Here is a 13,828-nt window from a genome sequence, read left to right on the forward strand (position 1 = left end):
AAAGGAAAGCTAATTAAGAAAGAAAAAGGTAAGAATTTCTCTGTAACATCAGGATGGAAAAATGTTTACAGGATTTCAGATTCATATAGCCTAACAGGGGACCTCCCCCTGACTATAGCCTGGCACATTCAAAGTTACAGCAAACAAGGTAAAATCTTCCAACAAGACACATTTACAAGTTAAGAAAAATAAACGTAGACTAATCCGCTTCTGGCTATTACTTACTATTTGAAACATGAGAGACTGATTTCAAGAAAGAATTGGGAGAAAACCTGGGTGTACACTCTGGGTCCCTCTAGCCACAAAGCGAACACGAACAAAACAAAAGCACAGCCCGACTTTCCTCCACCAAGAATTCTGAAAGTATCTTCTCCCCCATTGTCCTCTGGTAGGTGTCAGCAGGTTCATGGTTCTTAACCTTTACAGGTAAGAGGACACATTAACCCTTATGCATCTCTTATGATACCCCCACCATTTCAGACAGTGTGGAAGCTACACTGGCGGTGATTTTCCTGAACCTTAGAATACACAGATTAATAAAACACATCACCTTTACATATACTACTATTATGTAAATACAGAGACTTCTCACTTTTAAGGACAATTTGTAACCAGTGTAATTCGGGAAACTTTCACAGGAGAGTGGCATCAGCTACTTGTTAGAAGCTCCTGAAATGTGTTGAATTTCAAAAGATCAAATCTTGGAGAGTATCCATCGAAGCAGTTTTTTGTGTTTTCCCCTTCGGCAGTATGAAAGCCACTTAGCGCCCGCATGGTCAGTTCGGTAGTTGAACCGGCGTCCCAACTAGGCGAAGCTTTTCCCAGGCAACACAGGCGTTAGCATGCTTTCCCTCTCAGACAATTTCTTGCTGAGAAAGTATGACAGGAGGAAGTTTGGTCCGGATCCTTACTGATTAAACTGCTTCCTACACACGCTTAGATGCATCTGTGGTTACTAGGATGGTTTTGTAAAATCTGGGGCCCTTTGCACAGGGTCAGGACAAGAGTGTCGCTTAACAGCTGGGTAAGGCTTCTGAACTCATCAGTCCACTTAACTGCAATTGGCTGGGTTTTTTTTGGTCAGTCCTGTTAGTGGCGAGCGATTTGGCTGTTCGTGGCACAAATCACCTTGTAATACGGGCCAGCCTAAGAAGGATGACTGTTTCTTGACTTTGGGACAGGTCACTTTTGATAGCATCCACCTTGGCTGTAGGGGGGTTTATTGTCCTGACCCACTGGTGTGCCAGGTAATCACTCTGTTTTGGTCTATTTGACCTTTTAGCCTTAAAGTTAGTTCGCTGCCTGATGCGCTCAAGACTTTTTCCAGGCTGTTTAGGGGTCGGGCCCATGAATCAGAAAAAATGGCCACATCATTGAGGTAGGCAACTGCATATTTGTCCCAGTCCTGCTAGGAAAGACCAGCTACAGTCGTTTGGAAGGTGGCGGGTGCATTGCGCAAGCTGAAAGGAAGAACATAGTCATGACATCCTGCATGGTGTGAAGGCTGACTTTCCCTTTGGTGGGTTCATCCAGCAATGCCAGTTCCGCCTTGTTAAGTCTATTGCAGAGATAACTGGGCATTCCAATTTTTCCAATAGCTCATCGGTGCGTGCGGTAGTTGTCGGGACGAGTTTACCCTGCATGTTGCTTACGGTAGTCCACGCAAAAGCGTAGTTCTCCATCGTGGTTTTGGTACAGAACACTGGACGATGCCCATCGGCCTGGTAGAGAAGCAGATTAGACTCACCTGAGCATGTTTTGGATCTCCGTTCGATAGCAGCTTGGTATTAGGAGACACTCGGTAGGGTGGGGTTCTAATTGGGTGAGCATTACCTGTGTCCAATGGAGTGTATGCCCGTTCAGTCTGACCTGGGATGCTGAGACAATGGGGTGATGGCTAGTGCACAGCCTCTTGACTGTTGCCGCTGCAGACGTTCAAGTTGTAGAGAGGGTCACCTCTTTTCCAACGACGTTACCTCTTTCCCTTCGAGTAGACACCTTCGACCATCAGTGTCCATCTTTCCCTGGGCTGTAAAACTGACCAAACTTTAAGTCTTCTGGCATAAAGGGCTTGAATAACATGGTACACTTTAGGCTTTGGGTGGAGGTGGGAACAGCTATGAGACAGTTAACAGCTCCCAGGCTCTCTTGGACCGTGAATGGTGTTCGCATGACGCTCCCATCTATAGGCTGTTTGCGCCTTTAAGACCATACCTGGTTCCTACTTAACGGAACTTCTCTGGTATGTTTATCATACCAGGCCTTTTGCTCTTCCTGAGAATCTTTAGTCTCTTTAGCAAAGGGCTAATGCGTGTCGGAGGGGTGCTTTGTCGGTTGCTTCAAGGTTAGAACGTTAGTCCTGGAAAGGCGTAAACCCTCCCATGCTTGCTTCACCACTGTAAATGCCCTTAACTCGTGGCCATACAAAGTTCAAATGGTGAAAACCCAAAACTGGGATGTGGTAAGCCTGTAGGCAAAAAGCAACTGCTGCACCGTAGGTCCCCAATCATATGGAGGTGTTCATTTACGAATTTAACGTTCATGGCCCCCAAAGTCTTAAACTCTCCACCAGGCCGTTGGTTTTGATGGTGGTAAGGGTGGCACCAAGTGATCACCCATGAAGCTTCCCACAGATCTTTCCTGGTCCTGTCAGGAATATTAGTTCCTGAATGCTGTAAGGATGTCGAGGGCACCCCCTGGCAAAAAATGTCTGTTAAGGCCTGGCACATAGTTTCTAGCCCTGGTGTTCGCTTAGAGCTACTGCTTCCGGCCATTGGGTAGCAAAGTCACGAAGTCGTATGTACTGTTTCATCTGGGGGTCTTTTTGGGAAAGGACCCAGAAATATCAGCAGCTATTCCGCTGAACATGGGACTCAATTATGGGGAGTGGCTGGAGAGGGGTTTGGACCTGGTCTTGGGGCTTTCCCACTCTTTGGCACACCTCACAAGACCGGACATAATTAGCAACGTCCTTGCTCATCCCCTCCCAGTGGAAGGACTTCCCCAACCTGTCTTTGGTTTTGTTCACCCCAGAATGGCCACTGGGATGATCATGGGCTAAGCTTAAGAGCTTTACCCAGTACTTAGTTGGAACTACCAACTGTTTTTGAGGATGCCAGTCTTCCTGGTGTCCACCAGAAAGAGTCTCTTTGTATAAGAGTCCTTGTTCTACAACAAACCGGGATCGGTTAGAAGAGCTGAGAGGCGGTGGGGTGCTCCATGCCGCCGCGCAAGCTTTCTGAAGGCCGTCATCTGCTTCCTGCTCAGTCTGGAACTGTTCCCTTGAGGCTGGAGACACCAGTGCCTCCTTACACTGTGGACTTGGGCTTGGTCCCTCTGGAAGCTATGTAGGTGATAGGGTTGTTTTCGTTGATGGTGAACCGCGTGTGCACTGTGCGATATTTCAAGCTCTGGCTGAGCCTCATGGGTAGGGTTGTCTGCCGCTTCTGCCAGTTCAGGCCTGCTGGCGCCCTCTGGCGTTGGGGTTGGAGATGGGCTTGCAAGCGCTGGCGTCAGTGCTGGCAACAGTTCTGGTGCTAGTTGCTTTTCCAGTTCCGGTTCTGGGACTGGATGCACTATGGCTGTTGCCGTCGTTGGCAGAGGATCTGGCTCCACCACCTCTGTCTGGGTCTCTGGTAACACAGACGGGGCCCTTGTGGACAACTCAGGAACAGGGATGAGTCTGGAAGCTTGCCTGGCTTGGCTGCGTGTAACCATTCTCACTTTCTTGGCCCGCTTCACCTGGTTGGCCAAGTCTTCCCCCAGTAGCATGGGGATGGGATAAATGTCATAGACTGCAGAAGTCCACATTCCTGACCAGCCTTTGTACTGGACAGGCAGTTCACCTGTAGGCAAGTCTACAGATTTTAATATGAATGGGTAAATTGTCACTTGGGCCTCTGGGTTGATGAATTTGGGGTCTACTAAGGATTGGTGGATAGCTGACACTTGTGCCCCCATGTCTCTCCATGTGATAACCTTCTTTCTGTCCACTCTCAAGGTTTCCCTTCGCTCCGAGGGTATTGAGAGGCATCTGGTCCTGGGGATCTTTGGTGTGATGGCGGTGTAATGAACTGCACTCGGTTGGGGTTCTTGGGGCAGTTGGCCTTTATATGTTCCAGTTCATTACATTTAAAGCATCGCTCAGCTGACTGGTCACTGGGCCAAGGTGGGTTGCTGGAGACTGGTGAGGTGGGACAATAGGGTGCCTGGGGCTCTCCTTGGCTTGCTGTCGGTGACAGTGTTTATTTTCTGTTTGCCCCCTGTGATATTCGCTCCCCTTGCCAGTAGCTTTTTTCTTTTCTGCCACTTCCACCCATCTGGCTCCAATCTCCCCTGCCTCGGTTACAGTTTTGGGTTTCCCATCTAGGATGTACCCTTCTATTTCCTCAGGAACACCCTCTAAGAACTGCTCCATTTGCATTAGGAAGGACAGCTCTGGCAGAGAGTTAGCATTTGCTCCTGATATCCAGGCATCCCAATTCTTCCCAATGTGGTAGGCATGTCAGATAAATGACACATCTGGTTTCCAGCTTAGGGCTCTGAACTGCCGACGGCCATGCTCAGGTGTTAGCCTCATTCTGATTCTGGCCTTGGTTTGAAAAAGTTTATAATCATTCCTGTTTTCTCTAGGCATTTCAGCCGCCACCTCTGCTAAGGGTCCACTGACTACATGATAGTGGCCTCAGCTCTATCACGTACTGGTCTGCAGAGATGCTGTACCCAAGGTAGGCCCTTTCAAAATTTTCTAAGAAGGCCTCAGTATCATCACCTGCCTTGTAGGTGGGGAATTTCCTGGGATGGAAAACAGTACCTGAAGAAGGGTTGTTAGGGTTGGCTGGTACCTCCTGCTTAGCCTTTGCTAAGTCCAGTTCATGCTTTCTCTCTCTTTCCCTCTCTTCCATCTCTTTTTCTTTTATCTCTAGCTCTTTTTGTTTCCTCTCTCTCTCTCTCCTGTGGTCAGCTTCTTTGGCTTTTTCCTCTCTTTTGTGGGCCGCTTCTTCCCTGGCTATTTCTGCATTAATTAGTTCCATCCGTCTCTTATGTTTGTTGTCTCTCTGTTGCTTCTAGTCTTGCCAGTTTCTGTTTAACGGCTTCCTTGGAACTCATTGTTCCTGCTTTCTTCTGCTGGACGCATCCCTCTGCAGCTTACTGACTGCTTGGTTAACAGAGATTTTCTAACTAGCTATGCCCGAGAGGTAGAAAGAAAGAAAACAATTCACTTGTAAGTGCCTTTTGCTGGCTGTCTGCTGGCGCTACACAGCTTGAAGCCTGCCTCCTAACAAAGACCCTTGTTAAAAAAAACTTAACACCTCTGCCCTCAGGCTGCTTTCCAAGCAGCTAGAAAGGAGAGAAAAAAAATCCTACTGGCTTTTGTTCCTAGAGAAGAAAAAATCCACCTGCTCACCATGTCAAGGTTTTCCCCACTTTGAACTTTAGCGTAAAAAGTGGGGACCTGCATGACACTTCTAAAGCTAATTCCTAGCTTAAATCTGGTACGCCTGCCACCAGCCAAAATATAGTGTTTGGCACCACTTCTGTTCCCCCAAAACCTTCCCTGGGAACCCAAGACCCAAACCCTTGGATCTGAAACATTAACAGGAGAAATAACCATCCCCTCTTTTTCCCTCCAGACTTCCCCTCCCTGGGTTGCCTGAGAGGCTTACACTGATCCAAACTCCTTGGATCTTAAAACAAAGAGGAATTAACCATCCCCCTTCCTTTTCCCCCCACCAATCCTGGTGAGTTTCAGACTCAAATCCCTTGGATTCTTAAAAACAAGAAAAATCAATCAGGTTCTTAAAAAGAAAGCTTTTAATTAAAGAAAGAAAAAGTAAAAATTATCTCTGTAAAATCAGGATGGAAAATGCTTTACAGCCAAGATTTGAAAGTATCTTGTCCCCCCATTGGTCCTCTGGTCAGGTGTCAGCCAGGTTCACTGAGCTTCTTAACCCTTTACAGGTAAAAGAGACATTAACCCTTAACCATCTCTTTATGACAGTTGTGCATAGAAAATTAAAGTTTTGGATGTAGCATATATCTGCCTACATCCAATGCACATACATTAATTGCCATATCTTAAAGACGCCAATGTACTCAAATTATAGCAGAGATTGCAAAAGATGAAAAAATTCCTGACAGATGCAAAGACTATCTAGAACTACAAGCAGAGAAACTCAAATGTCAAATGTAAGATATTTTAAGATTTTCAACTGGAACTTCACATCTGTGTTTCAAGTTCTCCAGTTTAAAACGTCTAGTTAATTCTGTTTGTACCCAATACATAGTGAAAAGGTAGCCAGTTAACTATTGCTGCCCGTCTGGAAGAAGAGGGCCCACTGACTCATTTTTCCATGCAAAGGGCTTTCCTAGTTACTGAAACCTAAAGTTTATAAGGCGGACTTTTGGATTGGCAGACACAAGAAAAAACAAGACAAAAGATTAATCTATCCTTCCTAAAGCTATAAGCCACTGTTCTGCCGTAATTCATCACGACCAGGAGGTGCAGGGCCACTTGGTGATGGGGAAGGGGATGCAGAGCTATACAGTGACAGTGGAGTGACTGGTTGGGGGCACAGAGACACATGGGGATGGGGAGTCTGAGTGAGGGTGGAGAGACACGTGGACAGGGGATGTAAGGGGACATGGGTGTGCAGAAACACATGGGGATGGGGCAGATGTGCCTGAATGAATGGAAGAGGCTAGGGATCAGCCAGGGTCTGCATGGGGGAAGCTTCCTAACACACTCTCCCTGCCACGCTCCCCCCCGCAGAAAACCTGTTCCATACTTTTTCCACCCATACCCAACAACCCTCCAAGTTCGCACCCAGGCTCCTTTCCAGCAATTTACTTCCCTCTCCCCCAGCTGCTCTGTTACCTCTAACTTCCTCAAGCCTTTGCACTGCTTCTGAGGAGTGCGGGAAATAAGGTTCTGTATTGTAGTGTAAATGAATTACTCAGAGTTCTGTATTATGTCTAGTAAGGAAACTATTTGTCAAAAAACATTTCCTTAATCTTTTTTTTTATCATCTGTATTGTTACAGACATATTTGCTGACAGGTATTTTGAAATAAATGACCAAAAATAACTGAAACTTTTGTGATTATATTGTGTTATTTTGACAAATAAAATATGCAGAATTTTAAAATAATGTGTGCAGAATTTTTAATATTTTTGGTACTGAATTCCTCCAGGAGTATCCTTTTTGCATATAAGCAAGATCTTCACTATCTTGTTTTTCTTGGAAAAACTTTATGGACTGGAGACCTAGTCATTTGCCGATATGGAAATTAAGTGTAGCGTGTGTCTTCGATGGAAGGAGGATCGGGCCCTTGATAAGAAAACCACAGGAACCTATACTATTGACATCCATTAAACTAAGTCTACTCAGAATTTAGAGTCTTCAGTGATAGAATGAGTCAAATATGTGAGATTGCCTTGACAAATTTAAGAATAGTAGAGCGCTTACTAGAAAAAAAAAACCAAATATAACCTTTACCTTAAATTAGTAGTTAAAGCAGAACCCTCAAAGCCCTCATCTAATCTTTCTTTAAAATCTAAGGGCAGTACTATTGGTCTTCAATTGGAGAGTGAGAAGTGAATCCGCTCTACACCAGAGATTTAAAACAACAAACACTTATTCTGTTGATTTCATATTTTGCCTGCCATCATTCTGCAGAGTTTAGGAGTATACAAATGCACATATTATCTATAACCAACACTACAGAAAAAAACCACAAAAGACAGGCAAGCAGGATTGATCCCTAAGAAAATAAAAGTCGCTGTACCTCTCAAACTCATTCGTTATGGATATATGGACTGAAGGCACGGTCACAGCAATAATAAGGACACAGACAATAATTCAGTTTAATCTATATATGGATGACCCAATTACTAAGCCAATCTACCTTTCCTAAAGATGCTAAATTTTGAGGAAAAAAAGTAGATTCTTATCAAGTAAACGCTTTAAAACTATACATAATATGTGGGTTCTCTCTATTGAATTTTTTTGTGTGGTCATAATAGACACCTACCTTACATTCTCTTCTGCAACACATTCAGAAGTGGAACCAATTTGTCTATGGGATGATGATAAATGTTTAACTGAAGAAACTGATTGTTCATTTATGTTATCAGGAAGTGGTGGAACAGATTTGGTTCGATTAAGTATTGCATTTTGCGAGTTTGCACCTGGAAGATTTGCCTGAGAAAAAGAAAAGTCACAAGTCATGGCAAAGTCTGTTTGCGTCCACAACCAGTGCTGAGTTAGTCAGATGTCGTGGATTTCATGCACACCTTGTTTTCAGAGCAACAGATGTCATTTTTTGCCCCTGGCTGATTTGTGCCTTTTTAACCTCCCCCTCCTCTCCATAATTTACATTATATATGTCATTGTTAAACCAAGGCCAATCTTTACAGTAACAAGAGATAAACATTTACAGATTCACTAGACACACAAATAGCTATTCAATGGTGCAACAGACACTGAAATTAAAATTAAATAATAAATTAAACATGACTGTCAAATATCTAAACCACACAAAACCTACCAATCTCTTCTTATTCTGTGAGAAATAGTTAGTGCCACTATCTCCAATTTTGAGCTTGTATGAATCTCAAACTGCCCTTGTAGACCAAACATTGAGAACATGCAGAGAGACACACAAAAAATAGAATTACAACCTTCTTCCTGAACACTTCCTGCTCCCTGCCATGGGGACTGAGTGATAACTGTAATCTTATTGTTGGATGATGTCACCTTTCATCACTCTCCAGACCTTGCCACTGTGTGTGTTAATAGTTCACACAAGCAAAACACTCATTTCTTTCCCCAACCTAAACATTCTGTTGTCTTCAGAGCAAAAAAAACAAAACATATTCTGGGCCTAAATTTTATTACACACATTGGTTCCTTTAGTTAACTGGAGAAAAAAAATCTAGGTCAAATGTAGCAGGGATATAAGCATGGAGTAGCAGCAGACAATTCATCTTTCAGGAGAATGTAAGAAGTCAGGTTTTCAGTATCCATTGCTACCAGTTTTGCTATTTTCCTGCTAGACTCTCTTGTTGTGTAGTTACTTGTTTCTTACACCCACTGAATGTTAAGTCAGTACAAAGACACTACTTCACTGTTCATGCACTTTTCCAATTAACATTATGTTATTTGCATATCCAGGCTTATGCTATGTTTGAATAGCTGACCTCAGAAAGGTATAGCATCTAATAATAATTTGGTTTGAAAAAGTTATCTGCTGTAATCTTCAGTAATCACTCATAAGCACCTTACTTGTAAATTATGATTTCCCTCTCTGCCTGAAGAATGTAAAAAATGCCAGACTGTCAGGTGGTGCAACTCACCACTGCGGTGCCTCCTCAGTGACACTTCTCTCTGGCATGCTACACTCTATGCTCCCCCGCTTCTGGGGGGACCTGCAGTTTATTGTCCGGTCACTTCCTTCAGTGGTAAACTGCAGTCCACGGTCTAGCCACTTCCCATGTGGCTCCAGCACCCTCTTTGCCCTTGCATCAGGGCCTCAGTCTGCAGATCCTTGCAGCCCGCCAAGAGCTGCCTTTAGCTTTCTGCCTGTAGCACTGCTCTGCCCAGGGTGCTTGCCGCCCTCTGCCTGCATGGAAGCCAATCCTCCTCCCTTCTCAAGCTCCAGGGAATAACTGAAACTGCTCTGTTCTGCAGCCCTCCTTATATGGGCCAGCCCAGCCCTGATTGGCTGTTCTTATGAGCCCATCTGTGATGCGCAGCCCCCCTAGTGCTGCTTTTAACCCCTTTTCTGCCAGTGTGGGACAAACGTCCCATCACACAGACATAAAACCAGTTTTACAACATATTGGAATATTTACAATAAGGGTGAGATCTTATATTCAATGTATAAACAATTCTTACTTAAATTAGACTTTTGCATGTGGAAGAAATGTAGACTTGGACCCAGAGTTGGTTTCAGAAACCAGACCTTTTCCTTTTAAACAAGGACATTTTCCCTAAAAATTAATGTGATTTCCTAAAAGATGCATTATACAGACAATCAATATAAAGCAAAGGGAAAAAAAAAGTGATAATTTGCTATTCCCTTCTTCCCAAAGTTTAGCAAAAATCTTCAGCATGACACAAACTATTTAGCTAAGTATTAAGATTTTACCGCTAAGGAAGTTTTATTTGTATATAATATTTAATCTGAGTTACATTCTTCTAGAATACCATTGTGTAACAAAACAGTTTCTGAAACTTTTTCAGAAACACACAACTGAAAAGCAAAGTAAGTTTATTTCTACAATGAGACCTTTGAACCATGATTTTTAACATTTGTCATTGCATAAAGTATATAAATTTAGATAAAAAGCCACTTGTTTTATAAAAGAAAAAATAACTATGGCTCAGGTACATTTGACTAGTCCTACAATCTTTATTCAGATCCTTGGGGCAAATCTTCATCTGTTTTAAACTGTCATAGCCCCACTGAAATCAATGAAGCTATGACAATTTATACTAGCTGAAGAGCTTGCACCCTTAACTTTAAAAGCCTGCTGAAGGATCTCAAGCCACTCCTGAAAACAATCTGAATTAGCATCCCAAGCAGGTTTATACAAAGCTTGGCACTAGTCTAAATCATGCCAAAAATCTTCAATTTTATGTCAGGAGATGTTGTCCACGAGGAAGCAAAAAGCCCCATACCTGATATTTTCTTAGGCTATCATTCTGGCAGTATCGTATCCAGATCTCCAAGTGAAATGCTTGTGTTTTATTAACTATACTATTGAGGGTTTAAAGTACTCAATCATCTATGGGAAGGGATGTCAGCTGAAACCTCAGAGGCTGCTCCTCCTGTCAGAATGGAGGCTGCTTACCTATGACCTCTGAGGCGATAAAAAAGAAAAAAGTAATTGTATTTTATTCTACTGAAAAAAAAAACTTCTCAATGTAACAACTCAGTTGTAAGTAAATAAAATTCTTTTAACATTTTTTGAGTCCCAGTACCAGGTGTTTGTAGGAGTTTAGGTTTTTCTCTTGAGTTGCTGTTGTGTAACATAACACCAGTACAATACAATCTCCTCCAAATCTATTTCATTATGTTTTCATATTGCACATGGTGTTTAGTTTAAATTGTTTGTAACTGCCCATGAGCTCATGACTAATTCCTAATAAAATCCCTACATTGAAGTATTTCGTATTGTACTATACCTTACTAGTGACCATTTTCGATAATATTTTCTTCTGAAATGCTATCACAGTATTAATACGTCTCTCAAGCTTTGACACTTTCTTCTACAAGGAAAGAAAAAGGAGCATCACTTTAAGTGTTAACCTGAAATAGTACACACATTAACATATTTCCTACTGTGCACGTGATAAACAGTAGCAAAACACCCCCAAACATCAACTGAGATTTGTGTGCCATAAAATAAAAAGGTAACAAAACATACAGCCTCCAATTCACACTTTTTCTATGAACAAACAGAAGTGTAATCTTCATTCCAGTGCAAGCAATTCCAATGCACGTTACGCACACAATGTAGGCGCAATTCTGAAAATTTAAGACCTTCAGCAACAAATAAATTCACATCTTTAGGATATGCACAATGCAAAAACACTTACTAGAAATGTAATAGCTATTTCTTCATGTTTTTTTCGACATTGTGTTTGATCAACTCTTCCACTTAAACTTTCCAGTTTATGGTTAAAGACGTCATTGTTTAAAATATCCACACGCTTTTGAATCAAGTGTTTGACCTATAATGGGGGCAAAAAAAGCTACATTTCAAATCTAGAAATCATTCATTGTTGAGGTAATGAAAATATACAATTTTTTTTTTATTTTAACAAAGTTTTATTTTTAAAAATGTTCATAAATTAAACTGATCCATCAATGTTCTGTGAATTATAAAATGTAATTTGTAAAATGTAGTATTTTGTACTTTGGCATTTCCCCTCCCTTCTAGCCAGGGCTGGCTCTAGCCATTTCGCCGCCCCAAGCACGGCAGCATGCCGCAGGGGGCGCTCTGCCACTCGCTGGTCCCACGGCTCCGGTGAATCTCCCGCAGACGTGGCTGCGGAGGGTCCACTGGTCCCGCGGCTCTGGTGGACCTCCCACAGGTGAGCCTGCGGATGCTCCACCGGAGACGCGGGACCAACAGACCCTCCGCAGGCATGACTGCGGGAGGTCTACTGGAGCCGCCTGCCGCCCTCCCGGTGACTGGCAGAGCGCCCCCTGCGGCATGCTGCCCCAAGCAGGCGCTTGGCGTGCTGGTGCCTGGAACCAGCCCTGCTTCTAGCTCACCCAGTCTACTGCAAGTGCAAGGACAATCATGACTTCTGAATCTTGAGATACGGTTTATACAAAATTAACGATTCTCAATGTGGTAATGGTAACTTATTGTAAATATTTCTCTAGTTCAGAGCTAGCCATGATTATAGTTGAATCTTACATGGATCTAGAACAGTTCTCAAATTTTTTTTTCTTTAATAGGTGCAACAGACCATCATATTTGGGTCATAAAAGGATTTTCCCCCCTTCTTGTGGGCTGAGGATCAAAAGTGCTGAGGAGCTGCTGCTGCTGCTGCTGGGTAAAGAGAATTGATACCGCTCAGTGAGTGAAGCTTGTATTCCTGGGAAACAAGCCTTCCCCCCCCCCCCCCAACTATACATTTTACATTATACTGTATTAGCTTAGATAAAGTCAGGTTTACACTAGAGAGGTTTGCTGGTATAGCTATTCTGGTAAACCTTCCTAGTGTAGAAGAGGTTTATAACAGCAAAAAAATGCCTTTGCTGATGCAATTTACAGCTTTCACTAACAAAATCTGTTATGCTGGCAAAACAAATTTTATGCCAGTATAACTGTGTACACACTAGTGTGTTGCTGGTATAGAAAATGTCATTAAAAAAATTACACTGACATTATTATAGTGACAAAAAGTTTCTAATGTAGACTTGGCCTGAGTATATTACTTGAATAAAGTTTGTGCAGAGACTAAGTCACTATATTTATGATGACAAATTAAACATTTGTTTTACTTGCTATTATCAAATTGTAAATTCATTATTAACAACCTAAACACATGCACTAGTCACAACAGATAACTGACAATACAGCAGAAGGAAAGAAGGAAAGAACGAAAGAAAGAAAATAGAGTTAAAGCTGAGAGCATGCATCAGTAAGGCAGGGATAAAAAACCCCCTAACTTCATAAAAATGTAAGAAAGCAATGAAGCTTGTCTGGCAAAAATCTGTTACTTACAAGCCGGTACTGATATTAATTTTACGACTTAGTATCAGCACAGGTTTGTAAGTAACAGATTTTTACCGGACAACCCAGAATCACTCTTTTTCTTTAAGATCAGTACAGAATCACTTTTGCTTTTCTTGCAGTCCTTCAATTCCTCCCTCCCTTTTCAGAAGATTCTATTGTAATTGGTTTGGAAAGTTCCCTTAACATTCTAGGATGAACTTCTTACTGTAAATGCTGATATTCTTAGCAGATCTTTATCAAACAGCCATTTTAGGCCCAGAATCAGAGAAGCTTAACTTGAAGTCAATGGAACGGCTTTACTGAATTAGAGCTTTAATATCCTAACTTAACTGTCCAAACCCTAAATCATCTTTTTGCAGTCATATAAGAAAAAGGAATTCCATTTCTCAGTCATTAATTTTATCTCCCCTTTATTAAGAGGTCTACTTATTCCTTTAGCATTTATTTGTTCCTTGAAATGATTCTAATACAGTAACTCCTCACTTAAAGTCACCCCGGTTAATGTTGTTTGGTTAATGTTGTTTTGTTACATTGATGATCAATTAGGGAACATGCTCGTTTAAAGTTG

General features: G+C 42.4%; 1 protein-coding gene across 4 annotated transcripts in view; it reads right to left on the minus strand.

The window, feature by feature from the left end:
* Positions 1 to 13,828, minus strand: part of ATF7IP2 (activating transcription factor 7 interacting protein 2) — an 83,830-nt gene that overhangs the window by 22,480 nt on the left and 47,522 nt on the right. For all 4 annotated transcript variants that reach the window (XM_032787273.2, XM_032787270.2, XM_075069284.1 and 1 more), the window contains exons 4-6: positions 11,606 to 11,740; positions 11,192 to 11,275; positions 8,034 to 8,203 (exon numbers count right to left, since the gene is read on the minus strand). In XM_032787273.2, the coding sequence (XP_032643164.1) occupies positions 8,034 to 8,203; positions 11,192 to 11,275; positions 11,606 to 11,740 (389 nt within the window). The remainder of the gene's footprint in view (positions 1 to 8,033; positions 8,204 to 11,191; positions 11,276 to 11,605; positions 11,741 to 13,828) is intronic.

Source organism: Chelonoidis abingdonii, chromosome 9 (genome assembly GCF_003597395.2).
Source record: "Chelonoidis abingdonii isolate Lonesome George chromosome 9, CheloAbing_2.0, whole genome shotgun sequence".
NCBI lineage: Eukaryota > Metazoa > Chordata > Testudines > Testudinidae > Chelonoidis > Chelonoidis abingdonii.